Source organism: Monodon monoceros, unplaced genomic scaffold, assembly GCF_005190385.1.
Source record: "Monodon monoceros isolate NGI ecotype Baffin Bay Population unplaced genomic scaffold, NGI_Narwhal_1 Super_Scaffold_11, whole genome shotgun sequence".
Taxonomy (NCBI): domain Eukaryota; kingdom Metazoa; phylum Chordata; class Mammalia; order Artiodactyla; family Monodontidae; genus Monodon; species Monodon monoceros.
The window spans coordinates 65,400,038-65,427,816 of record NW_021703767.1 but is presented as its reverse complement, the minus strand read 5'-3'; the positions used below and the strand labels follow the sequence as shown (position 1 = coordinate 65,427,816).

At 38.7% G+C, this 27,779-nt stretch overlaps 1 protein-coding gene across 1 annotated transcript; it reads right to left on the bottom strand.

The window, feature by feature from the left end:
* Positions 1–1,046: 1,046 nt before the first annotated feature.
* TIMMDC1 (translocase of inner mitochondrial membrane domain containing 1) lies at positions 1,047–24,803 on the bottom strand. Its single transcript, XM_029214288.1, has 7 exons — positions 24,416–24,803; positions 21,836–22,001; positions 18,336–18,424; positions 17,835–17,902; positions 6,851–6,929; positions 3,521–3,631; positions 1,047–1,266 (listed from the first exon to the last, which is right to left on the bottom strand). Exons 1-7 carry the CDS (start codon positions 24,607–24,609, stop codon positions 1,116–1,118), a joined length of 858 nt encoding a protein of 285 aa, XP_029070121.1. The 5' UTR covers positions 24,610–24,803; the 3' UTR covers positions 1,047–1,115.
* Between the last annotated feature and the right edge of the window lie 2,976 nt (positions 24,804–27,779).

The window sequence follows — 27,779 nt, the reverse complement described above, 5'->3', positions numbered from 1 at the left end:
AAATGTGCTGGTGCGTATCCTTTTAACTGCTAATACCTGTTGTTAGATAATGCCCTGTGTGCCACTGCATTGTGCTATGTTTTACACACATCGTTTCATTTAATACTCATTCTGAGGTAGATACTGTTTCATTTGACAGATGAGAAAACTTGAGACTTAAAGTAAAATGGCTTGGCTGCAGGTCACATGGCTGCAAAGCTCCAGGGCTGAGATTCCAAGCCAGTTGTTCTGCCTCCAGAGCCCACGGCTTTAGCCCCTACTCTAGGCTGCTTCACAAACCCTGCTCACGTGAACAACAGTATTTTCAGAGTAGGAACCAAGAGGTCTAACCCCAAAACAAAGCACTAGCAGTTTTTTCCTCTCAGTACACTCAATTCAGTCATTCTCACCTCTCACTGAGTAAAAGTTATAATCTGCAGGGCAGCCTCCTTCTCAGGCAGCAAGCTCCTGGAGTGTAGAGACAGTGTATCTATTCTGAGTAACTCTTGTATACTATAGCAGAGATACTTTGTCAGCATTACTGAGATAGGAAACAAGGTCGGTTGTTTCTTTAATAATGCTTATCTACTTCCTTTTTGTTAAGTTTTGTATTATTTCAAATGGCACAGGAACCATCTTTGATTTTTATTAAGACAGAACCAAACACGATTACACATTTAGGTCCTTACTGTTTCTAGGACTCAAGGGTGCAAGGGTTTCACAGACCATTTGCCTTACCTGGTTCCTTCCTCTCTTTCCTAGTGATCCCTACAGTACTCTTTTAAAGGGCTACAAGAATAAATTTACAGCCTGTACAATTCAACTTTAATCTTTTGGGAAATCTTAATTTACTATTGTATAATCCAGGGAAAAGAAATCTATATTGATCAATCAATATAAATATAATGTCAAATATATAGATCAATCAATGTAGATAAAAGTATGTACTTAAATTTAAGGATGAGTAAAGTAAGAGTACAGTAGCCCAATTCTTGGTTAAAAAAAAAAAGTAAGAGCAAGTCACTGCCACTACAGATGCCCATACTTACATCTGTCAGCAGCCCAACTAACTGGCATTCAATGGACATAGCAACACAGCTTTCAACTCTCCAATGAGTTTTAAGTCCAGAGCATGTTCAGTCTTTGTCTTGTTTATCTGCTGACGAAGGGTTTCTAGGAAGATTTAGCAGTGCTTCAATTTTCTTAGCATCGGCCTTGGATTGATTTTTCTGTAAATTACTTTCAATTTCTTCAGGGAGGAGCTCGGTAAAGTGTAGTCTGGCTTTCCTGTAATCAAAGAACAATAAGGACATATCAAGTACTGCTCTATATCTTTGGTTTTTAGAGAGAATTTTTTTTAGAAAGATAGTGTTTGTCTTATACTCCCTTACAACTTGTGAGCAAACATTGCTCCTTGCACTTCAAATACAATGACTTTCTTCTCTCTCCTAACCTGTTCCACTTACAAGCCAGCTAGGAGTCTCACATTACCAACGTGGACATTGCCAGCAGTAGCTCTGAACCTTAAGATATTCCAGAGTTCTCGAAGGGGTGACATGCAGTTGCTGAATGAAGCACGCTGAGCTAAGGTGTAAGCCTCAAACCAATCTGTCCTCTTGCCCTCGGGGCCCAGAGGGGATGTGAAACACCCTGCCACTCTGTTAAACTCTGTTGACAGACCTTGTGGGACATGCACAAAGGTTATAACATTGGTCATCTCAGTACGGAAAAGTCACATAGGGCAATACTACATACGTATATTTACTAGGAGTTAAAAAATCGAATTTCCAAATAACAGATCAGTTCTTTCTCCAAGTCAAGTATTAGTGTCTTCCTGCCTTTAAGTGATTATCAGGGTCACCTATGACTTTCTTCTCAACTCTTCATAACCAGATTTGACCATATCTTCTTTCATAGCTCTATGGAAAATACAGCCAATGTTCTGTATTTTCTGCTCACTATGTCAATTTTCTAGATTCTCACTTTGTTGATTTCTCTATACTGTAGTTATTGTCAAGCAAAGAAGCAGACATATAAAAGGTTCTTAACTATTTATTAACTGTCCTCAGAAATACCACATATATATTATATATGTATATATATGTAAATATATAAATAACCTATACACTTCTGACACTATTTCCTTCTGCCAAAATATTCTTTCATTTTTATAATTCCAGTTGTTGTTTTTACCCATTCTTGAGGTTTTCCATCTCTAAATAACTGACCAACTTCTCTAGTGTTTTTTTTTCTGGTTTCCTTTTTTTCTGATTGGAATACAATTATTATTTGTTCATATTTTTCCAAATGTTAATTCTTCTATAACTTCCTATATCAGATTCAAATAACCAGATATTTTCCTTACTTTTCCAACTCCTTTCTCAAAGATTCCTTTTTTAAAAAGAAGTCTCTTAGGACACCTAAAGGGCTAGAAATAAGCTAATGCTTTCATGCTTTTAGCTCTCCATAATATCAAATTATATGATGGCATTCAGAATTTTAAGTACTTTATCCTAGAACCTAGAGAGCTGCATATCTCACTCACCTTCTTACTATGGAAAGAAGACAGAACAAAACAAACATATGTTGAACACCGTGGTGTGATTCTGCCCTTAGAACAGCTGAGAAAACTGAGGGCTTGAAGTTAAGGAAAACATCTACGGTCACAGAATTAATCAATAATCTAGCTGGGATTTAAGGTTTGTTTTCAAGGTTTCATTGGCTCTAAAATCAATGCTTTTTCTCCTATATCACCTGTCCTTGGATAACAGATCTACAGATATTAAGAATTTCCGTGTGTGTGTGTGTGTGTGTGTGTGTGTGTGTAGCACACATGGAAGTTTCAAATAAAAACATGGGAAAAAGAAGACTGCTTATCTACCAAACCACCAAAGTAGCAGCAGCAGATGTCATCTTACTGGCCAGGAAGCAGAACCATGAGAATCATTTGTGCCAAAGTGCTAGATGGCAGCCTATTATGATGATCTTAAAAAGAATTAGCATGAAGTCTGCTATTGCTGGACCCCAAGGAGTGACTAGATAAACAGGTGACAGTCTGTATCCTTCTCAGTGGCATCTAGTCCATGAACAGCCACTATATCTACCTAATGCCTATTGCATCCACAGCAAGAAGTAAAATCTTTGAATGTGGAGGCCTAACATGCTCTGTATTGTTCATAGATGTATGTGTAAACAAGGATATCATCTTTTAAATAAAGCTCACTCATTGCTGTTTATTTCCTTTAGGTAATTTCCTAGGCAGTCAAAAACATAGGAGAAGAAAAAATATGCAACCAAATGAGATTTACAACATTTTAACTTAAAAAAAAATGTATCTAAGGAAAGATTCTCAATTAGTGTCTTTCAGTTTTCCATTCTCCTTAATTAAAAAGATTAAAAGACCAGGTAAGGTGCCAGGTGAAGGACTCAGTAAACAGAAACTCTTTGAATTGAGCGGCAATTTAGAGTACTTATTTCAGAGGGCACCACTGTCCACGGACAGGAAAGCCAGACACCCCCCTGGTCTTAACATGCTCCTTACCGCTCTTCCAGTTTCAGCTCCTGGAGTGCTTTTCGATCCTTCTGTTTTCTCTCCTGAACTGTCTCACCACAGTACTTCTGAAGTGCCATCAACAGGCCTCCTATAGGAGTGCTGAGGGGGAGGCAGAGGGAATGCTTAGGAGAAAGAGCTGTTAACCACGCGAAACATGAGTGTCTCTGCTAAGGCGCGAGCAGCACCAAATGAGCCACTTGCTCACTGACAGGTACAGGAACATTTGATAATTAAAGTGTCCTTGTCAAATAAAAAAATATTAAGATAATTTCCTTCCTGGTCTGAACAATAGGAAAAACAATCATTGCAACTTCCTAAATTTAACTGGTATAAAAACAACAGGTCTATAAATTGGCTCTGATTTTTATCATGAATGATAAATAAACCGGGAAAAAATATATTTATGACAAGTTCTAGTAAATAGCTTTATACTGAAGGTTTCTCAGAAATGAAATTAATACCAGGAATGGTGCCAGAGCCCCTTAAGGGACAAGAAATGTGAAGGGTATTAAGGGAAGGATGCTACTGGCTTTTGGGGCTGAAGCTGCCAAAACATCCTAAAATTCAAGAGTCTGGCACAACTGTCTCATCAGAATGCCAACAGTTACCCATTGAGAAACTGATTTAGATAATAATTATTACAGTAATGAAGAGGGTTTGATTCATGTTTTCAAAGAGAAGGAGTTTTTGACTCTGACACAACTTAAATTCCTTCTGGTTACAACTTAAGTTGTAACCACATTTTAAAAATTATTTTTGCTAGGTGGAAATGTTCATTGATGATGAATGGATAAAGAAAATGTGGTACTGTATATACAATGGAATATTATGCAGTCCAAAAAGGAAGATCCTGTCACATGCTGCAACATGGATAAACCTTCAGGACATTATGCTAAGCGAAACAGGCCAGTTACAAAAGGAAAAATATTGTATGATTCCACTAATAAGAAGCACCTAGAGTAGTCAAAATCACAGAAACAGAAAGTAGAAAGGTGGTTGCCAGAGGCTGTGGGGTGGGAGAAGGGAGAATTAGTGTTTAATGGGTACAGAGTTTCAGTTTTGCAAGATGAAAAAGTTCTAGAGATCTGTTGCACAACAATGTGAATACAGGTAACACTACCGAACTGTACACTTTAAAGTGGTTAAGATGGTAATTTTTACGTTATGTGTTCTTTTTACCTCAACAAAAAAATATTTTTGCCGCTAATTTCAGCAATTTTTCCCTTCAAACCAAGCTGGTATATTAACAATACAACAAAAACATCAGCAATAGATTATAACATGTTGAATTTTAAAACAGTTTTTTAATTAAAAAAAAAAAAGAATCCATAAAGTTACAGTGTTTCCTCCCCAAAGTGGGGTAGAAAAAGGGAGGGTAAGGGAGAAATAACTCTTCTATTCAGATAAATGCCAACTAATAAAAACAGAAGAAATGACAGAACTAGCACATCAACATTTTGCAACTTTTACAATAACTGATTACATTAGGGATCGTCAATGGATCATTGAAACCACTAGAAGAAAGACATCTGGAGAACGGGCTACTTACACAGTCTCACCCCACAGATTCCTTATTAAGCACAATGGCAAAAAGATACCCTTGCAGTGGAGAAATTTAGTAGATACCAAATGTGGCAGGCAGAAGTCTAAAATAGCCCCCCAAAATTTCCTGCCCTAATTTCTCAACTATGAATAAATTATGAAATATTATGCCCATGATTAAATGGTTACATGGCAAAATGGATTTTACAGATGTAATTAAGGTTACTGATCAGTTGAATTTGAGTTAATCAAAAAAGAGATTATCTGGGTGAACCCTCTGCAAGGAGAGAGTTTTTTCCAGTTGGTGGCAGAATGGAAGTCAGAGAGATTAAAAGTCTGAGAAGGATTCAACATGCTGGTTGCTGGTTTGAACATGGAGGGGGCACGTGAGAAGGAATGTGGATGTCTCTAGGAACAAGGTGGTGCCTGACAGCCAGCCAGCCAGGAAACGGGGACTTCAGGCCTACAGCCACAGGGTTCTGTCAACAACCTGAATTTTATAGAAACACATTCTTCCCACAGAGCCTCCAGGTAAGAACCTGCCTGGACAACACTTTGATTTTGGCCTTCTGAAATACTAAGCAGAGAACCCATCTGAGCCTACCCAGACTTCTGACCTACAGAAAAGTGATATTGGGTTGGCCAAAAGGTTCGTTTGCATTTTTCTGGAAGATGTTATGGAAAAACCTGAACAAACTTTTTGACCAACCCCATATAATAAATGTGTGGTGTTTAAAGCTTCTGAGTTTGTAGTGATTTGTTACACAGCAACAGAAAACTAATACACCAAGTTAACATCACTTACAATGGGTGACATAATATGTCTCTTGATGTGATACACTGAGAAGGACACAACCTCACCTATGTTGTATTCTTGGTGAAAACATTAAACCTAAATCTAATCATGAGGGGATAATCAAACAAAATTGAGAAATATTCTGGGTGAAAAAAGGCAGTGGAACTGTTTTAGCTTAAAGGAATCTAAAGAGACATAACAACGAAATGCAACAATTAGATCCTGGATTTTAAAAAATTATATATATATGGCATTATTGTAATAACTGAGGAATTTTGAATATGGACCCTATCTTAAACAGTATCAATCAATGCTAAATTATTTATTGTGATAACTGTACTGTGATATCATTGGAGAATGTTCTTCATCCTGGGAAATATATGCTGATGTATTTAGGGCTGAAGAATTATGAGGTCTAAAATACTTTAAATGGTTTAACCAAAAGAAAAAAATAGAAAAGGAAATATACACATATCCCACACATAAACAGAGAGGTAGAAAACAAAAATGGAAAAATGTTAACAACTGGTGAATCTGAGTAAAGGGTTATATGGGTGTTCAATGTTCAATTCACTCATGTTTTCTACAGGTTTGAAATGTTTCAAAGTAAAAAGTTGGAGAAGAAAATTCTTAACGTTTATTAAACTATACAAACAAAATCTAACCCCAAATTTTTTATAGAATGTGCTTGTTAACTGTTTCTTATTCCTTTTTCCTGCTACCTATAAGTACCTTTGCTCAAACCTCAAATAGTTTCAGGTGTTAGAGACATTTAAACAGTTTTTATCCGGTGAAAACTAGAAGTAAAATCAACAACTGGGGTACAATCAGAAATGGACAGTCAAAGCTACTGCTAATCCAAGACTAGAGACCTTTTATAGGCTATAAGTATTAAATTTGTTCTTTAGAAATGATTGCAATTTTTAACAGAGAAGGCATTAAATTATATTAATTTAGAATCAAACCATGTTAACACTTACCCCAGCAAGGCTCCAATTATGCCACCAGCTACCAAGCCATGCAGGCCTAAGTTTATTCTAAAAAGACTTCCAGTGATAGCTATTTGAAAAGAAACAAACAAAGGGCAATATTAAATCATCTTTAAACACCAGAGTTCCATTTAAAAATGTTCCTCCATAAGAAGGACATAAATCTCCAAGTAAGCTTTTTGAAGCCAACAATAATATACCACCACAACCTAGATTTCCTGAATCTAAAATGCCAATACAGCCAGCTTCTCATCCACTCTGCAGGTTCAAATGAAGAAACGTTCCTTTTACAAACAGAATTGCTCAGTTGGTTCTATGGACCCAGCCTCTTCTCATTATGCTTCATTTTTGCCAACCTCGCCTTAAAAATCTGTTATTTCTTCACTTCCACCTCTTTCATTTGTTCCTTCTTTTAGGAAAGTTTTCCCCAAATAATTAACGAAACCTTCACTAGAGCCTGCAGTTCATGTCCTCCCCCAGCCTCACCTTTCTGTACTGCTACGCTACACCTCTCAAGCAGGCCTGCAAGTGGGCAGTTGGCCTACAACGCCACCTGGTGGCCGGGGCATAGGTCCTCTTTCCTTCCCACTAAGACTGTACACCCAAGATGTCCATTCATTTTCCTCTTTCACTACGTACAACACAACGAATGACACTTCAGGTGGTAACAATTTTAAAATTAACATTTGAGGTTTATAGTTCTTATTTAAGTACTACATATTCATTGTTTTAACTTTTCTAAATTTAAAATATTTTTCAAGTGATGATATGAAGTTGTTTGTAATATCCTATTATTATTTTATAGACTATGCATTTAGAGCATCCAGCATACCCAGTTATCCAATTCCTTAACTTTTTTTTTTTTTTTTTTAATATTTTGGCTGTGCTGTGCAGCATGTGGGATCATAGTTCCCCGACTAGGGATCAAAACCCACGCCCCCTACATTGGAAGTGCGGAGTCTTAACTACTAGACCGCCAGGGAAGTCCCCGTCTTTTCTAAATTTTTAAATTAACAAGAACAAAAATCACCTTTAATTCCATTATCCAGAGACAGCAAAAAATTTGGTCTTTTTTTCTAGGCTTCTTTTCCAAACAAAATATTTTTTAAAAACCTATTAGAATAGCCAAACTCTGGAACACTGACAACATCAAATGCTGGTGAGGATATGAAGCAATAGAAACTTGCATTCATTCCTGGTGGGAATGCAGAATGGTAATGTTACTTTGTAAGACTGGTAGTTTCTTATAAAACTAACATACTCTCACTATACCATCCAGCAATGACACAAGGGTTGAAAACTTTTGTCTACAAATACCTGCACACAGGTGTTTATAGCAACTGTGTTCATAATCATCAAAACATGGAAGCAACCAAGATGTCCTCAACAGGTGATGGAAAAATAAACTGTTGTACATCCAGACAATAGAACATTATTCAGCGCTAAATAGAAATGAGCTATCAACCACTAAATAGAAATGAGCTATCAACTCATGAAAAGACATGGAGGAATCTTAAATGCATATTATTAAATAAAAGAAGCCAATCCGAAAAAGCTACATATTGTATGATTCCAACTATACAACATTTTGGAAAAGGCAAAACTATGGAGATAGTTAAAAAGATCAATGGTTGCCAGGGGTTGAGGGTGGAGCATGGGGATCAATAGGCAGAGCACAGATTTTTAGGGGGGAAAATACTTTTTATGATACCATAATGGTGGACATATGTCATTATACATTTCCCCAAACGCACAGAATGTAAAACACTAAGTGTGAACCCTAAGGTAAACAGAACTTTGGGTGATAATGGATCAATTTAGGTTCTTCAATTGTAACAAATGTACCACTCTGGTGTGGGATGTTAATAGCCGGAGAGACTATGTGTATGCAGCAGGGAGGAAGTATATAGCAAATCTTTTATCTTCTGCCCAATTCTGCTGTGAACCTAAACTGCTCTAAAAAACTGTTTATTAGAAAGGAGGTCAGGGGTTTCCCTCGTGGCGCAGTGGTTGAGAATCTGCCTGCCAATGCAGGGGACACAGGTTCGAGCTCTGGTCTGAGAAGATCCTACATGCCTCGGAGCAACTAAGCCTGTGCGCCACAACTACTGAGCCTGCGTTCTAGAGCCCGTGAGCCACAACTACTGACCCCAGACACCAAGAGCCCATGCTCCGCAAAAGAGAAGCCACAATGAGAAGCCCACGCACTGCAATGAAGAGTAGCCCCTGCTTACCACAACCAAAGAAAGCCTGCGTGCAGCAACGAAGACTCAACGCAGCCAAAAATAAATAAATAAATTAAAAAAGGGGGGTGGTGGAGGACGAGTGGTGGGGTTTAGAAGCTGCTAGAAGCCAAACATAAAAAATGGAGTCACACTCTTTGTTACACAGGACCATATTTCTGTGAACAGTCTTTTTCAATCTGGATGTTTTTTATTTCTTTTTCTTGCCTGAATGCACTGGCTAAAGTCTCCAGTATAATGCTAAATACAAATGTATTCATCTACTTGTCTTGTTCTCAATCTTAAGGAAATCATTCAGTCTTTCACCATTAAATATGTTAGCTGTTGTTCATAGATAATCTTTATCAAGTTAAAGAAAGTCCCTTTTAATCCTAGTTTTAGAGTTTTTATCATGAATGTTGGACTTTTGTCAAATGCGTTTTCAAACTAACCTTGAATTCCTTAAATAAGTTCCACTTGGTCATGGTGTATAATCTTTATTCGTTGCTGGATTTGGTTACTAATATTTTGTTAAGGATAAAATTGTGTACACACTCTTGAGGGATAGTGATCTGTAGTTTAGTTGTCTACTTCATTTGGCTTTGGTATTAGGGTAATATTAATAGCCAGGGAAGCCATCTGGCCCTGGACTTTTCGTTGTGAAAAGATTTTAATTAAATATTTAGTTTATCAATTTGTTATAGGGCTATAGGGATTTTCTATTTCTTCTTGAGCAAATTTTGGTAATTTGTATCACCCCCACCCCCCACCCCGTGGTCAGTCTTGCTAAAGGATTGTCTATTTTGTTGCTCTTTTCAAAGAACCAACTTCTGGTTTCATTGATTTTTCTCTTGATTCCATTGAGTGTCATTCTAATTCTATTATTTCCTTCTGCCTGTTTACTTTAGGTTTATTTTGCTCTTCATTTTCTAGTTTTTAAAGGTGGAAGCTTATTCATATGAGATCTTTCTTATTTTAATTTGACTACACCTCATAATTTTTTTTTTTTTTTCCCACACTGCGGCATGCGAGATCTTAGTTCCCTGACCAGGGATCGAACCTGCACCCCCTGCATTGGATGTGTGGAGTCTTAACCACTGGACCACCAAGGAAGTCCCTGCACCTGATAAATTTTAATATAATGTGCTTTAATTTTCATTCAGCTCAAAATATTTTAAATTTACCTTCTGATTACTCTTTGGTTTATGGTTTACTTATGAATGTGTTATTTAATTTCCAAATATTTGTGATTTTCCCCCAATTTCTTTTTAGTTTAATTCCATTGAGGACAGAGAACATACTTTGTGAGATTTCAATCCTTTTAAATTTATTGAGACTTGTTTTATAGCCTTGCATATGGTCTAGCTTAGAGAATGTCCCCGGTGCACTTGAAAAGAATGAAAATTCTGCTATTGCTGGGTAGAGCGTTCTAGAGATGTTACTGTGTCATGTAGATAGATAAGTGTTCACGTCTTCTATATCCTTGTTGATTTTCCCTCTAGTTGTTCTATCCATTATTAAAAGTGGAGTATTAAAGTCTCCAGCTACTGTAAAAGTCTCCAGCAGCTGACTGAGTTGTCTATTTCTCCTCTCAAGTCAAAGTGTTTGCTTCATGTTATTTTGGAGCTCTGTTGTTAGATGCGTATGTTTCTAAATGTTGTATCTTCTTGGTGGATTGTCCCTTTTAACATTATAAAATGTCCTTCTTTGTCTTCTAGGACTTTTGTCTTAAAGTCTATTTTGCCTGATACTAGTATAGTCACTCAAGCTCTTTTTCTTACTGTTTGTACAGTATATCTTTGTCTATCTTTTTATGTTCAACTAATTTGTTCCTTTAAACCTAAAATATGTCTCTTGCAGACAGCATATAGTTGGATCCTTTTTAAAATACAGTTGGACAATCCCTACTGATTGGAATGTTTAATGTTTTAATGTTTTTACTGATATGGTTAGATTTAGATCTGCCATTTTACTATTTGTTTTCTATATTATCTAATTCCTTTTTGACCTTGTTACTATTTTTTAAAGTTACTATTTTATTATTTGCTTTAGGGATTATACTATGCATCTTATCACAGTCTACTTCAGATCAGTACTAATTCCAGTAAAATGCAGAAACATTGTTCTAATACAGCTCCACTCCTCTCCCTTCTTTGTGCTATTATTGTCATTTACGTTACGCATATATGTTTAAAAACAACAATACAATGTTATTATTATTATTTTACACAACCATATGTATTTTAATGACGTTAAGGGTAAAAACAGTTAAGAAAAGAAAGTGGAAACAATAGATTCACAAACTCTTTCATATTAACCTATGTATTTACCATCTCTAGTAATTTTCATTTCTTCCTGTGGAGCCAAGTAACTATTTGGTGTCATTTCATTGCTCCAAAATAAGTCCATTCCTTCCCCCTCTTTTATGCTATAATATATAGCTTTAAATGTTGTATGCCCAACACTTCAATTTTATTATTATGTAACTTTTTTAGATCAGTTAAGAGAAGAAAATATTTATACTGCCTTCAAGAATTACTTATATAATTATCTTTATCAATGCTCTTCATGTAGAATCAAGTTACCATCTGATATCACCTCCTTTAAGCCTGAAGAACTTCCTTTAATGTTTTTGTAAGGCGGGTCTGCTAGCAATGAATTCTCTCTTTGTTCATCTGCCAACGTCTTTTGCCTTCAATTTTGTAGGATGGTTTGCTAGATATAGAATTACTAATTGACAGTTTATTCCTTTCAGCACTCAGTAATTCTACTGCCTTCTGGCTTCCACTGTTCTGATGAGAAGTCAGCTGTTAATTTTATTGGGTATTCCAGTATGAGTTGTTTTTATCTTGTTGCTTTCATGATTTTTCTCTATCTTTCAACAGTGTAACTATTATGTGTCTAAGTGTGAATCTGTTCATTTATTCTTCTTGGAGTTTGTTGAGATTCTTGTGTGTATAATGTTTTTCATCAAATTTGGGGAGTCTGTGGCCATAATTTCCTAAAATACTTTTCCTTCCCTTTTCTTTCTTTCCTCTCCATTATCCATGTGTTAGTATTCTTGACTGTGTCCCATAGATCTCTGAGGCTCTGTTCATTTGTCTTCATCTTTAAAAATTCTGTCCTTGATAAAAGATAATCTATATTGATCTATCTTCAAGATCACTGATTCTCTTATGCTCTCTCAAATCGGCTGTTGAGCGCCTCCTCTCCAGTGAATTTTTAATTTCCATTATTGTATTTATCAACTCTAGAATATTCGTTTGATTCTTTTTTGAATAATTTCTATCTTTATTGATATTTTCTATATGGTGAGTAATTGTCATCACACTTTTATTTCTTTTAAAATGGCTTGAAGTCTTTTGTTTGCTATGTCCAATAGATGGCCTCTGTCAGAGACATACTCAGTGACTGCTTTTTTTTAAGTCTCCTGTTTTTGTATATCGTGTGACACTTTTGCTGTTTTTGAAAATCAGGCATTTTAGGTAATAAATTATAGCAACACTGGAGTTGGAACATCTCCCTACCAGGGGCATGGCTGTGGTTCTTTGCTTATGTAGTGATTTGCCTGTACCAATTCTATGGAGTCTTTGTTTTTTGCTGTTGTTGTTTTTGTAGAGTGCAGCCACAGAAGTCTCTGCTCAGTTTTTATTTTTATGCCTGGCTTCCTAAGAATCATACTAGCTTGGTAGTCAGTCAATGATTTGTCAGAGGTTGTGATTACACATCTTAAGCCAGTAAGGCTGCTACTTTTTTTTTTTTTTTTTTTTTTTTGCAGTACTCGGGCCTCTCACTGCTGTGGCCTCTCCTGTTGCGGAGCACAGGCTCCGGACGCACAGGCTCAGCGGCCATGGCTCATGGGCCCAGCCGCTCCACGGCATGTGGGATCTTCCCAGACCGGGGCACGAACCCATGTCCCCTGCATCAGCAGGCGGACTCTCAACCACTGTGCCACCAGGGAAGCCCAGCTGCTACCTTTTGTCAGTGGATCTGTCTGTGGCTTGAAGAATGCACTCAAAGTTTAGGCAGTTTATAAATCCTTTCTGGCTTTTACTTTCTATGTTCATGAGGCCTCACAATTAACCAAAGATAAGTAGCTTGCTAGGGCCCTTACCAGTCTCTCCTGAGTGTGCTTACACATACAGGTAACTTTCTGGAGTTCTGGGGATTAGTAAGATCTTACTGAAGTCTGCTTTGGCTTTCTTGTTCCCTGGACATCCCTGGTAAGATTCTGCCTCATCTGCCAGTCTATTGCTTGCCCCAAACAACATCAAAGCCTCAGGTTAGCTGTGTGATACTGTCCTTCCCTAACTGTTTGCTATTGTTTTCAGCAACACCCTTAGGCATGGAATTTTCTGTGCTCTGCTCCATATCAAGTCAGTCACCTCAAACAGCAGAAGTATTGTTCCTCCCAGCCTGCCCTGCCCTTGTGGAACTTCAACATCATGCAGCTGGGCATTAGGAGGTGGAAGCAGCCCCAAGCTGAAACACTACAGACTACTCCCACTGTTCTCACTGAGATTCAGTAGAAATTCTTGAATAAATGCTTCTCAATTTGTTGTGTGCCTCTGGTCAATTCTCAGAATCTTTAAATGGTTGCTTTTGATAATTTTGTCCAGTTTTATTATTACTTTTGAGGGAGAGGATTTGCCAAGCTCCTTACTAAGGCATTCTAGATGCTGAATATACTTTTATGAATGTCCAGACCAATGCCAAATAATAGTGGTGAGGGAAGACATCCTTACCTGAGTCTGACTTCAGGATAAATTAGTGTTATACCATTAATTTTAATGTTGGTTGCTGGTTTGAGATAAAAATATATATTGTATCAGATATATTTTTCTATTTTTATTTTACTAATATTTACATTCAATCAAGAAACCTTTATTCTACCCTGCTATATGTTAAACAATTGTGAAATAAAAGGCTAACACTTTCTCTGAATTCAAGTAAGTCGTCTAGTAGGGAAGCAAAACAAGTAAACAGCTACAACACAGTGTTATAAATGCTTTGATAAAACTGTTTACAGTGAACTATGAGAACACAGGGGAAAGGTACCTAAGGATAGGAAAATGTGAGCTAGGAGAACCCTCTAGGGAAGCTGAAGCTGACAGATGAAGTGAAACTTGAAAGACAGGTTAAGTATAGAGCTGAATGAAATTAGTTGTGGGAGTTGGAAGGTGGATTCAAGCAAGCATTCTTGTAAAGCAAGAATATGCTGGGTTTGAGAAATCCAAGTAGATTATAAGTTTTGGGCAAGAGTGGTGCATGGAGGTCAGGTCAAGAATCGACATTAGAGTGATGGGAAACTATGGAAGAATCTGAAGCAGAGAAGTATTAAAATCTTATTCATATTTCAAAAAAGTCAGATAACAGTAGAGGTGAAGCAAACCAAGATTAGAAACAGGGAAGACCTATAGTAGCAGTGGGAACAAAGAGGAGGTGAGAGAGTCCATATATATTTAAGGAATAAGACTGATGGAACTAGGGCTTCCCTGGTGGCACAGTGGTTAAGAATCAGCCTGCCAATGCAGGGGACACAGGTTCAATCCCTGGTCCGGGAAGATCTCACATGCCACGGAGCAACTAAGCCCGTGTGCCACAACTACTGAGCCTGCGCTCTAGAGCCCGCAAGCCACAACTGTTGAGTCCGCGTGCCACAACTACTGACTCCCACACACCTAGAATCCATGCTCCTCAACAAGAGAAGCCACCGCAATGAAGCCCGCTCACTGCAACTAGAGAAAGCCCGCGCACAGCAACGAAGACCCAACGCAGCCAAAATTAAATAAATAAATTTTTTATTAAAAAAAAGATTGATAGACCTAGAAGTCTGGAAAGGGGAAATAAAGGGCAGAACCACATCATTAACTGATTTCCAATTTTGGAATTTAACAGATGACAGAGAACATATAACAGGAGTAAATCTGCAAGTAGGGGCAGAAAGACAAGAGTTTGGTTCGGATACAGGCACTTATGCCTACAGAATATCCATGTAAAAATGTTCACAAGTTAAAACCAGGCAAGTTCTAGCTGCTACAATGCTATTAATGTCTATTTCTAGTTTTCTATTTTTAAATGTTTTCATTAAAACATTAAGCTCAAATTACGTATATGTGCATTTGCCTGTGTGTGTATACACAGAGAAAGAGAGAGTGCACCCAAAATAAAAGAGAGCATAAGTGATAAAGCAAATGGGCTAAAATGTTAATAATAACTGGGAATACCCTGGCGGTCCAGTGGTTAGGACTTTGTGCTTTCACTACTGAGGGTCCAAGTTCATTCCCTGATCGGGGAACTAAGATCCTGCAAGCTGTGCAGCTGGGTGGGGGTGGAGTAAAAAAAAAAATGTTAACAATAACAAATATCAGTACTAAAGGGTATTGCTCATGGTGTTCCTTGTATTTTATTTTTGCAACTTTCCATAAGCTTGAAGTTATTTCCAAATAAAAAGTAAAAAACTGTTATGTGCAGTATGTGTATGTTTTTGTATGTGAGAGAATGTCCATGAATTAGTGTTTGCATGTATACGCAGTTAACTTCATTTACATTTCTGGTAATGTACTGGATTTGTACTGGAAATGTAATGAAAATGTTCAATACTTTTTTTTTCTTTTTAAACATTCATTTTAAAGAGGGCATTATCTACCAGAGGCAGAGAGCTTTAAAATAAAATCCAATCTCTTACCATGAATATTCTGGCTCCTTTCTACTTCACCTTACCAATCTCATCTCAAGCCATTCTTTCCCTTATTCACTATGTTCCAGTCATATTATCCTGCATTTGAGAAACCTTAAAGCCCTCACCCTTGACGTTCTCCCTGCCTAGGCTACTTTGTTGCAAGCCTTGCTCCTTTCCATTCTTCAGGTATCAGCTTAAATGTCACCTCCTTAGAAAGGTCTTCTCCAGTATGGTACTGGAACAAAAACAGAAATATAGATCAATGGAACAGGACAGAAAGCCCAGAGATAAACTCACACACATATGGTCACCTTATCTTTGATAAAGGAGGTAAGAATATACAATGGAGAAAAGACAGCCTCTTCAATAAGCGGTGCTGGGAAAACTGGACACCTACATGTAAAAGAATGAAATTAGAACACTCCCTAACACCATACACAAAAATAAACTCAAAATGGATTAAAGCCCTACATGTAAGGCCAGACACTATAAAATTCTTTGGGGAAAACATAGGCAGAACACTCCATGACATAAATCACAGCAAGATCCTTTTTGACCCACCTCCTAGAGAAATGGAAATAAAAACAAAAATAAACAAATAGGACCTAATGAAACTTAAAAGTTTTTGCACAGCAAAGGAAACCAAAAACAAGACGAAAAGACAACCCTCAGAATGGGAGAAAATATTTGCAAATGAATCAACGGACTAAGGATTAATCTCCAAAATATATAAACAGCTCATGCAGCTCAATATGAAAAAAACAAACAACCCAATCCAAAAATGGGCAGAGACCTAAATAGACATCTCTCCAAAGAAGATATACAGACTGCCAACAAACACATGAAAGAATGCTCAACATCACTAATCATTAGAGAAATGCAAATCAAAACTATAATGAGGTTATCACCTCACACCAGTCAGAATGGCCATCATCAAAAAATCTACAAACAATAAATGCTGGAGAGGGTGTGGAGAAAAGGGAACCCTCTTGCACTGTTGGTGGGAATGTAAATTGATACAGCCACTATGGAGAACAGTATGGAGGTTCCTTAAAAAACTAAAAATAGAACTACCATACGACCCAGCAATCCCACCACTGGGCATATACCCTGAGAAAACCATAATTCAAAAAGAGTCATGTACCACAATGTTCACTGCAGCTCTATTTACAATAGCCAGGACATGGAAGCAACCTAAGTGTCCATCAACAGATGAATGGATAAAGAAGATGTGGCAAATATATACAATGGAATATTACTCAGCCATAAAAAGAAACGAAATTGAGTTATTTTTTGTGAGGTGGATGGACCTAGAAACTGTCATACAGAGTAAAGTATGTCAGAAAGAGAAAAACAAATACCATATGCTAACACATATATATGGAATCTAAAAAAAAAGGTTCTGAAGAACCTAGGGGCAGAACAGGAATAAAGACATAGAGAATGGACTTGAGGACACGGGGAGGGGGAAGGGTAAGCTGGGACGAAGTGAGAGAGTGGCATGGACATATATACACTACCAAATGTAAAACAGATAGCTAGTGGGAAGCAGCCGCATAGCACAGGGAGATGAGCTTGGTACTTTGCGTCCACCTAGAGGGATGGGATAGGGAGGGTGGGAGGGAGAGGCAAGAGGGAGGAGATATTGGGATGTACGTATATGTATAGCTGATTTACTTTGTTATACAGCAGAAACTAACACACCATTGTAAAGCAATTATACTCCAATAAAGATGTTTTAAAAAAAAAAAAAGAAGAAAGGTCTTCTCGATCACCCTGTCCACATTAGATCCCACTGCCCCACCTATTTGTTACTTTCTATCATAGCAACGTGTTTTTTTCCCATCCACATTAGATGATAAAACTCAATGAAGGCAAAGACCTTATCTGTTTTGTTCAACAAGTACACCAAGGACCAAGCACAACGTTTTCCATACATTTTGCGTGAATGTTGAATGAGATGTGATGAGAAGCCAACCAAAGAATTCAGTAGCCATGACTTGTAAGTCCTTACATATTTCCTAAACCATATTTGAGATTGAAAAATGTAAACAAAACAAAAATGTCTTACCTCCTGCAATGACAAAATGGCTTAGGGCATTTTTATTTCGGTACACATTTAGACCAGTGTTCACTGTACTGAGAAGAAGGGAGGAGGAGGAAAACATCATTTAAAGCATATCTCATTTACCTTCTTGACTGTAACTTTCACTAAAGTGATATATATTAGTTTAGAAGAGCCTACTATGTCAATCCCTGGTGCTAGTCTAGGCTCCTTCAGTGTGTTTCAGATTGCTAATACGCCAATAAGCAACAGAACGTAAAGAAGAGTTCTGCAGAGTTCCTCTGACTTAGCAAACCTCTATCTATTTTGATATTAGTTGGCAGACCTTCATCCATGCATACAAAAGTACAACTGAACCAATCTTTTAGGTAAATAGATAAAAGTTCTTAAGAAAAAGGTATCATGAATCACTTTTATATGGGCGTTCAAACTTTATAATTCCACTGCTCAAAAAATGTGCTCCTAAAAGAATACCCAAGACCGTTCATCACAATTCAGAGAACTTACTTGAATATAGTCACAAACATGGCTGTTCTCCAACTCCAGCGCCAGCCGTACCGGATGAAGCCTCGTGTGGCAGCACGATGTGCAGATTGCTAAAGTTAATAAAAAGGCTGTGAGGTTCTGAGACACCCTGACACTTTCCCTATTTTAAAAATGTGGTGGAGGAATGTCAGCTAGGCATTAAGTAGGGACACCTGAACACATAGAAACAATAGGAAAATGTCTAGAAATATCATTCTTTAAGTACTGAAACTTAAGTGAAAATGCCATGTGCATCGTATTCTATCAGGAGGCGTAAAAGGAACTAAGAGATGAAGTGTCACACAAGTAATCCATCAATTAAGTAGCAACTAAGAATCTATATGACAAACACTATGACAGACATAAAATCAGTATTAGACATACTTTCTTTCAAGAAATTGTGGGGAAAAGAAAAACACAAAATAAAGAAGCAGCACAGAGCATACTGTAAAGGGTAAGGATTAAAGTTATACAGATGTGCAGGAAAGGAAGAAAAAAAACAATCTTTACTGACCACCTTCTATGTAAACATTGTTAACATATTACCTCACTTAATCTTTACAACATTTTCTTCAAGCAGGTGTTTTAGTTTTAACCAAAACATAGAGAGGAAGTTTTTCTCAGCCAATAAGGAATAAAGTCAGAACTGGAAGTCAGCTTGTCTGTTTCCACAACTCATTTTCACTAGACCACAATGAAGCAAGTCTGGCATAATACTGTGAGGGTAAAGCCAAGATTTTTAAAGAATGTGACAGAAACCCTAAGTGTAGTCTTAACTACTATATGATATTGGGCAAGTCAAAACCTCTCTGAAAGGTATCAGTGAGAACTCATGGCTTTTAATAAATGGGTAGATAAATACAGAAACAGATACAGAAATGTGCATGAATGTGTATATAAGTCACACACACTCACATACACATACACATTTCCTAACTCTATCTGCCTAGAGCCTAGAAGCCACGATACCTCAGTAGCAGTGAGCATACCTAGCACTAGAACTTGGTTTTTAAATACCATTTTAAAAGAAACTATAGGTCTTTGGTGAAATGGGCTTATGCCAGGGCTGGTGCTTAAAAAGTAAAAGATGGACCAGAAACACCTTGCTGTGCCTTTTAGAAAGTAAAGGCGTGCTCAAGGAGTAATGGGGGTCTTCCCTTGTGGCGCAGTGGTTAAGAATCTGCCTGCCAATGCAGGAGAGACACAGGTTCGAGCCCTGGTCCGCAAAGATCTCACATGCTGCGGAGCGACTAAGCCCGTGCGCCACAACTACTGAGCCTGTGCTCTAGAGTCTGCAAGCCACAACTACTGAGCCTGTGTAACACAACTACTGAAGCCTGCGTGCCCTAGAGCCTGTGCTCTGCAACAAGAGAAGCCACTGCAATGAGAAGCCTGCGCACCGCAATGAAGAGTAGGCTCTGTTCACCGCAACGAGAGAAAGCCCCCATGCAGCAACGAAGACCCAATGCAGCCAAAAAAAAAAAAGAGTAATGGGGACATATCAAAAGGACACAGTAGCTAGCTTTAAGGGGCTCCAATTGTCCAAATCCAGGCCAATTTGAGTATCAAAATAAATGATGATAATAATGGATTATAAAAACTACAGAATAAAATAAGAATCCATGAGTCCACATTGAATAAATAAATTATAAATAGATAAATGGACAAATAAATAAATAGAGGGAAAGTGAAAGCTCTTCCTTACAGTAGAATACTAACCAATAAATATAAATGGAATGATGGAATTAGAAAATGGCCATTTGGCAACCACCACAGTAATAACTGCTTTAGGCAAGAATCAGCATTGAATACTAAAACTAGAGGGTAGAAATTTGATGAAAAATAGGACATTGGCATAGTCTCAAAGTAGCTAAAAAGTATTCATAAGACACTTATTAATTACAAAGAGAAAAAAATAGTAATTTTACAGTGGATAAACCTGGCAGGGACCATCTTAACTAAGTGACTAAAGTAAGCATCACCAGTTGAGGGACAAATAGATATCTTGTGCTCCTTATCCTTACCTACTGAGGAATACAACATCAGTTCTAGGGTATTCCTGTGAAAACACATAAGTGAAATCTAATCACAAGAAAACATCAAACATCCAAGTTGAGGGACATTCTATAAAATAAATGGACCATAGTCTTAAAAAATATCAAAGTCACGAAAGTCAAAGAACAACAGAAAAATTGTTCCAGATTAAAGGAGACTGACTAGAGAGGCATGACAGGCAAATGCAACACCTGATCCAGTATTAGATCCCGGACCAGAAAAAAATTTTTTAAATGAATTGTTTCCTTTTTTTTTTTTTTTTTTTTTGCGGTACATGGGCCTCTCACTGTTGTGGCCTCTCCCGTTGTGGAGCACAGGCTCCAGACGCGCAGGCTCAGCGGCCATGGCTCACGGGCCCATCCGCTCCGCGGCACGTGGGATCCTCCCGGACCGGGGCATGAACCCGTGTCCCCTGCATCGGCAGGTGGACTCTCAACCACTGCGCCACTAGGGAAGCCCCTGAATTGTTTACTTTTAAAATAAATTATATTAGTGGGACAACTAGCAAAATTTACATAAAGTCCATAGGTAAGATAACAGTACTCTGTAAGTGTTAATGTCTTGCTCTGCATAATAATATTGTGGTTATGTAAGAAAACGTCTTTGTTTTTAGGAAATGCATGCTGAAGCACTCATGTGTCTATAACTTACTCCCAAGCAGTTCACAAAAAAATAATAGTATGCCTTATACAGAGAGAGAATAAGAAAGCAAATGTCGTAAAATTTTAACATTTGGAGAATCTGATTGAAAGGTATACAGGAATTCTTTGTACAGTCAGCCCTCTGTATCCTCAGATTTGGAACCTGAGGATGTGGAATCATGGATATGGGGGGTCTATGGTACTGTGCCTTTTTATACAAAAGACTTGAGCATTTTCGGGTTTTGGTATCTGCAGGAGTCCTTGGATCCCAATCCCCCTTGGATACTGTGGGACACTGGTACTACTTTTGCAACTTTTAAGTCTGACACAATTTTTAAAAAAAAGCTTCAAAAAACAAAAATTTCTGAGCTGTAACTTTCTCACTAATACAGTAGAATTGATGTACAGAGCTAAGATATAACAAATGAGTTAGCACTCTACAAACTATAAAGCTCCAAGTGTTAATTATTGTTTTAGTGTGAGCTAGTGTACTGCAGGAGGCTTTTTGAATAGGATAAATATGCTACAGCTGAGCCATGACGATTTAGCACGGGTGTAGAAATATATTTCAGAAAGTAGAGCCATAAGTGGTGATCAATTCTGAAGATAAGAAAAGTGGTCTGACGAGGCTCGTGTATGCACTTTAGCATTAGTACTTGCATTGTTGTCAAGTACAGACTTTGTTTCCTAAACCTTCCCAACCCTACCACCTAACTAGATGACTAAGTGTAAAAGGAACAGCTAAATTGGCATGCCCCCAAATACTATTAGAACACCAGTACATACCACTGCATCAAGCTGGTTGTGGTAAATTTCTGCTTGGCTCTGCTCAATATAGTGCTGTTTAGCATGAATAAAAGCTGGTATCCCCCCATATGCCCAGCCAATGACGCCTGCTGAAATTGCCGCCTTGTAAATATCCTGAAGTTCTTTTGACGTTCTCTGCTGTTCACTAAAACATCAAAAAGACAGTGTTGTTTGGGATTAGTTTATGCATACTGCTCTCCAAAAGACAGTATGATCAGAATTATCTCAAATGCTAAAAGGGCTACACTTTTCATGATGGGCAGAACCAGTTAAATCTTCTGATGAATTAAGTGATTATATTACAAGTAGCTCAAATCTCAGCCAAAACTAATCTATGCTTTCAGAAATTAAGCTAGTGGTTATTCTTGGGAAGGCAGTGACAGGGAAGGGGCACCAGAGGGAGATTCTGGGATGCTGTTAACAGTCTTGGGGCTGCATACACAGCTATGTTTGCTTTGTGAAAAGTCACTGAGTGGTATACTTATGTACATTTTTCTAGGTGCATACTATACTCCAATAAAAAGGTTGTTTTTTAAGGTTATTTTATTTGATGACTATTACAGCTCTACCATACCCCTGTAAACAGAAAGAATTTGTGAACTGGATGTACAGATCAATATTTCCCTTTCTGAATTTTTAGATAACTTTTGGAAATTACACGAGCTTATGAGATTTTAGGACAACATATGCCAGAATGAATTCCTAGATGTAAAAAAAAAAAAATCAAAACTTTATCTTTCTGAATATTTAATTTTTATGTCATGCTCAGGTGGGCCTCTACTATTAAAGACCATTGAATAAGAAAGCTCACCATGCAGTGGGCAACACAGACAAACCTAAAATAACAAGGAAAAACTACCATTTAATCCAATCTATTACTCTCAAAAGCATAAGAAACCAGAACCCGTACTGGAGCTTCCAAGATGTCCTCTGGAAATTGCTCTAAGAAATAGCTAAGTTTGTAAGTGTTCAGTTACTATAAATAATGGCCCTCCTACATAAGTAAACTACTAAATGTTAATTTTTTACATTACTAACTTGCTTTCTTCAGAGGCTGTACAAGTGTTTAATTCTAACTGCCAATAACAACCACTACATTTCTGAAATCAGAATCAGTAAGTTTTTATAGTTCCTGCATATACAAGAGAGAAACCTAAATAAAATCTCTTAGGAAACTAATTCCTATATCAAGAGGAAAAACTGCTATAAGCTGAACTTTATACTTTATCTTTTATAATGAATAAGGACCAAAAACAACATCTACATAAAAACTGGCAGAATTCAGAAAAGAGTAAATGTAAAAGAGCTTAAGATTTAACAAGCCAGGAAATGCAGTATGCTTTCCTCTTTCTCATCCTCTGAAAAATGCCATGACATAGGTGACATTTTTCTTCATTTTATAGACAGAGGCTCTAAGAAGTTACATGATTGGCCCTAAGAGCTAATGAACGGTGAACAAACAAGGCATAGTGGTGGAAAGGACCTGGACTATAAGTAACAGCAATGGGGTTGTGGTTCTGGTTCTGTCATCCACTGCTAAGTGACCTGCAGCCAGAACACAATCGCTCTGAACCTAGGTTTCCTCATCCATGACATGGAAGGGAGAATGAAAGTCACACTGAATTATCTTCCAAATTTCTTTCAGCTCATCATTCTGTTGTTTATAAAGCTGATCAAAATAACTTTTCTGTTGTGTACTACACAGGATCGTTCACAGATATCTCAAATTTTGGAACGACCAATGAGAAGGGCGGCCTCGGTATCTTTAAAATGAGATGATGAAACTAAATAAAGTAATTAAATACAATTCCACCAGCTCCCCTGCCCTATCTCAACAACATACTAAAACTTAAATTTAATTTATCCACTTGATAACACAGTGTAGTATATGGTAAAGTACTTCATAAGAGGACTAACTCTTCACCAGTAAGGGATGAATTTTAAAACATGATGAAATTAACTAATTATCCTGAGGTTTCCATTAAAGTTAGTTTAAAGGCTTATTTTATTCTTTATTGTGAAACATCTTTATTTGTGAATCCAGCTAATTTCTTTTATAAACTGATAAGACAACAGTTGCTACTATTTTTTAATATATTCCTTATTTGGCAGAATAAAAACTTTACAACTCTCTGTTATCTCTCCAACCTCCACTTTTATGGCGAGGAGGAGGGCTGCTGTTCATGAAAATCTGGGATCAAGTGAAACATGAAAAAGAATACTGGAGTGGAGTCCTGCAGATGTTGGTTCTAGGATCACTAAGTAGCTTGGTTCAATTCTTCTCATCTGTAAAATCGGGGGATTACACTAAGACTATAGTCCCTAAAACCCCTAAAAGCTCTGACTTTCAGTTAGTCTCACCCTTACCATCTGAAAACCGGCCTGTCAACCAATAGAACTACCAAACGGCAATGGTAGGATACAAACTTGGAATACAAATATTAAACCCCCAAATCCTACAAAGATAAATCCCACCACTCTGGGGTCCTTCGCCCTAGATGACCCAGGCAGCAGGTCACCTCCTTCGAACCCCTCCCCACAGACAGTAGGTACTTTTACTCTTTGACAAACAGCTCTCGGAGGCGGTCCCATCCGGATTCCGGGTTTGGGGGTTCTGGGACGTAGGAAGGCAGCTTCTGGTCTTTCACAAGAGCCTTGGGATCGGCGGCCACAGCTTCGGCAGCAAAGACCCGAGGGAAAGGACTCAGCGCCCTGCAGAGGAAGCTCCGTGGCGCCGGCGGCGGCACCTCCATGGCCCTCTACGAACCTGCCGACAGACACTCGCTTGGGCGCTCAGGGCGCCAAGGCCTCCCGGAGGCGCCGTGGGAGAAGAGCGAGGATAACTGCAAGAAGGAGTGTACGAGTACCCGTACACTACGCCCGAGCTAATTCGCGGCCGTACCCGCTGCCACACTGCCTGACAGACTTGCCCTCAGAGCCGGGCCTCCCTTTGGAAGCCCTTGGACACACGAGACAGGAAGTCCCGCCCCAACGAGGGCAAAGGCCAAAAGAGGAACAAAGGCGGAGCCGGATCCGAACACACTTCCGGTTGGAGGCGGGAAGGACCTCTGCGGTGCGGGGTCGCCCCGCCGGAAGTGAGGTGGCGGAGAGTAGACACGCTCAACGCTCTCTGGCCCCGCTTTTGGCGTCATGTGCCTGCTCTTCCTACGCCCAGAAAATGGGAGAGTTGGGCAGTTTGCAGGCGGCGAGACGTGTTCGCAAGCTGAAGTAGGTTAGCGTATTTAAAACGGCAGAAACCCCATGTAGGTGAAGAAAGTGCAGTGTTCACTACAAGTGGAGTACGGAAAGGGGAAGGCAATTTGCGCAAATACAAGCCCAACTTACCCTGTCACGGACTACCGGGCTGGGCGGGGTCCATTCTTGTTTTCGGAAAGGACCGAGGCGTTGAAGAGGGGTCTTGGTGCCAGTTACCCCGAGATTTCCAGAACACTTTTTAAAGAAATCGGCCCTGGGCTTCACAAGATGGGTTTTACTCCCCTTAGTTCGTATGCCTACTGTTTCTCGAAAGGCAGGACAATTTCTGGAATTTCTACCAGGCGTTTGCTTGATAGTCCAGCAATAATTTCCCGTCACTACAGTCTCCACTAACACGTGCTTCAAAGTATAGTTTTTATTAAAATGCACGCATTTAAAATATTCTCAAACTGGTTTGTGTAATTTCACTTAATCTTTGCTAGCAACTAAATACAGTCACATGTTCTCTTTGCCAATCCCTACCCATCCTTCATTCCTTTCTAGGTGTAATTACAAATCGTTACACTCTTCAGTAGGATACAGTAGAGTTCAGGAATTTGATAGCTGGAATTCTATAGATAAGGCCCAGGAAGTTAACTGATTAAGAGTGACTAGCTGAGTCAGTCACGGCGCCAGGAGGATCTCTGGTGTCTGGGAGCCAGGATTAGATTCAGTTCCCAACATAACGTTTACTACGTTGCATCACGATTTCCTATTTGCTATGTGTCTCAGTAGACTAACTTTGAGGTCAGAGACCGTTTATATTCATCTCTCTATCCCCAGTACCTATCATGGCTGGCACATAGGTTGTCCAATAAAGAATTCAGATCCTCTGACTCTTGGCTCTGGCCGCAGGTTGCTGCCTATCCCATACAGGTGGAAGTGGGCACCGGGATAAAGTCCCAAGGCCTGAAAGCCCAAGGAAATGGCTGTCCAGTCTGTCTAGTGTACATGTGGAAAATCTAAATGCTTAAGATGACCCCAGAATCATTCTGCGATGAGAAGAACTTTGAATTGGAGGGTGGGAGTGTTGGGCAGTTATTACTGAAATCATTTATATACAACTGAAATGTCCCCCCACTACCTTACAGATACAGATGAGGTTATGTTAACAGGCAAATTTTGCGAACTCCATACCTGGCTTCTCATTTGGGTAACTAAGCTTCATTTGTAAGGTTCCCTTTGCCATCTGGTCGCTCAACAAGTCCACGGACCCTAGGCCCCGCCCACACTTTTGCTGCTATTCCATCTCAGCTCCTCAGACAAGTCACCCTCCCACTCTCCCGCTGCTCCAAGCCCCTGGGGCTTACCTTCCTTTACCACTATGAAAGTACTCTCCCTGCTCTGTGGTCTGCCTTTTTGAAGGGTCTCAGAGCAACACTAAGCCAAAAGGTGTCACGTGGCTCACTCAGACCACTCTTTCACATTTAGCTGACTCCTCCCCAGGATGTGCATTTGCCACCACAGTAGAGGCATCAAGGGAAAATTTCAGTGTGGTCAGCACAGTGAGCCTGGAACCACCACTGTTCTACCCTCAGACCTTTTGCTGATTTCTGCTCATAGAACCCAGTAGCTTCTCCCCCCATTATGAATTTTCTCCCAGGCGGCAGAAGGTTCCCTTTCCCTGCTAGGCTCACCAGGTACTGCCCTTGCTACATATATTACATTTTATTATATTATATATGACATAAACTGTTACCACAGGTAAAGAGAATGAATTCTGAGAACTCCAAGGACCACTTCATTTAACCATCCCTCAAAGTGTAACTCAGTTTTTACCTCCAGGAAGTTTCCATCTGCACCAGATAGAAATTTCTTCTCCCTCTAAACTTCAGATCCACATCGTCTTTATGAATAATTGGCCTTATGATTAAGGCCTCATATCACCTTAATTACCTTCTGCCTATGAAGCCTCTCATATTATTTTTACTTTATCATCTCACCTAGAGAGCTCCTTCATGCTAGGGAGCCTGTTGTAAACATTTTCTTATCTCCCACCGCTGTGCACAGTAAATGCTCAAGAAGTATCTGATAAATATTAAATGAGTGATTTGTAATTGTACCCCTTTGCTTCACCCACATCTTACCTCGGGATGCAGTAGGATTACGTTAAGTGAAGGCATCTTTAGATGCATGAGAAGATTTTTTTTAATGTATCTCTGTTGCTCTTGTTCATAGTCAGTACAGGGGTAAAGGGTAGGGAACTATCCTCTTCAGAACTGACCCAAAGGAGCCCATTAAATTTTTTTCTCTTGGGAATTTTGGGCTGAGAGACAGAGCCTGGCTGTCTCTGGAACTGCACACAGCAGCACTCCAGAAACTATCCAAACCCTTGTTGATATTCCTGAAACTGCTCTGCTTTCTACCCTTCCAACTACTCGGAGATGCCCTCATATCCTTCTAAAAAGTTCTTTTGCTTAAACCAGCTAGAGGTGGTTTCTTTTCTCTTCTGTTAGGAAAACCTGATGTAACAGCAGAATAAGGTGGCGCGTTGACAACATCACACAGATGATAATACTCCCCAAATAAAGGAAAATCATTACTTGTGTTATCCAAGTATCCCACTTCACTCAAATAAATTCAATTATTTTCTTTCCTTGAAGAAAAGTGTGGCTTCTAGCTCTCTGAGGAAGAAATGGTAAGTTTGAGACCCAGATAGTATTAACAA

Excerpts from the sequence above, each read along its gene's own strand:
- TIMMDC1 (XM_029214288.1), bottom strand. The coding sequence starts at position 24,609 with ATGGAGGTGCCGCCGCCGGCGCCACGGAGCTTCCTCTGCAGGGCGCTG. Across the intron at positions 18,425-21,835 it reads ACAACCAGCTTGATGCAGTG|CAATCTGCACATCGTGCTGC; the intron begins GTATGTACTGGT and ends TATTAACTTTAG. Across the intron at positions 6,930-17,834 it reads CCATTTTGTCATTGCAGGAG|CTATCACTGGAAGTCTTTTT; the intron begins GTAAGACATTTT and ends CTTTTCAAATAG.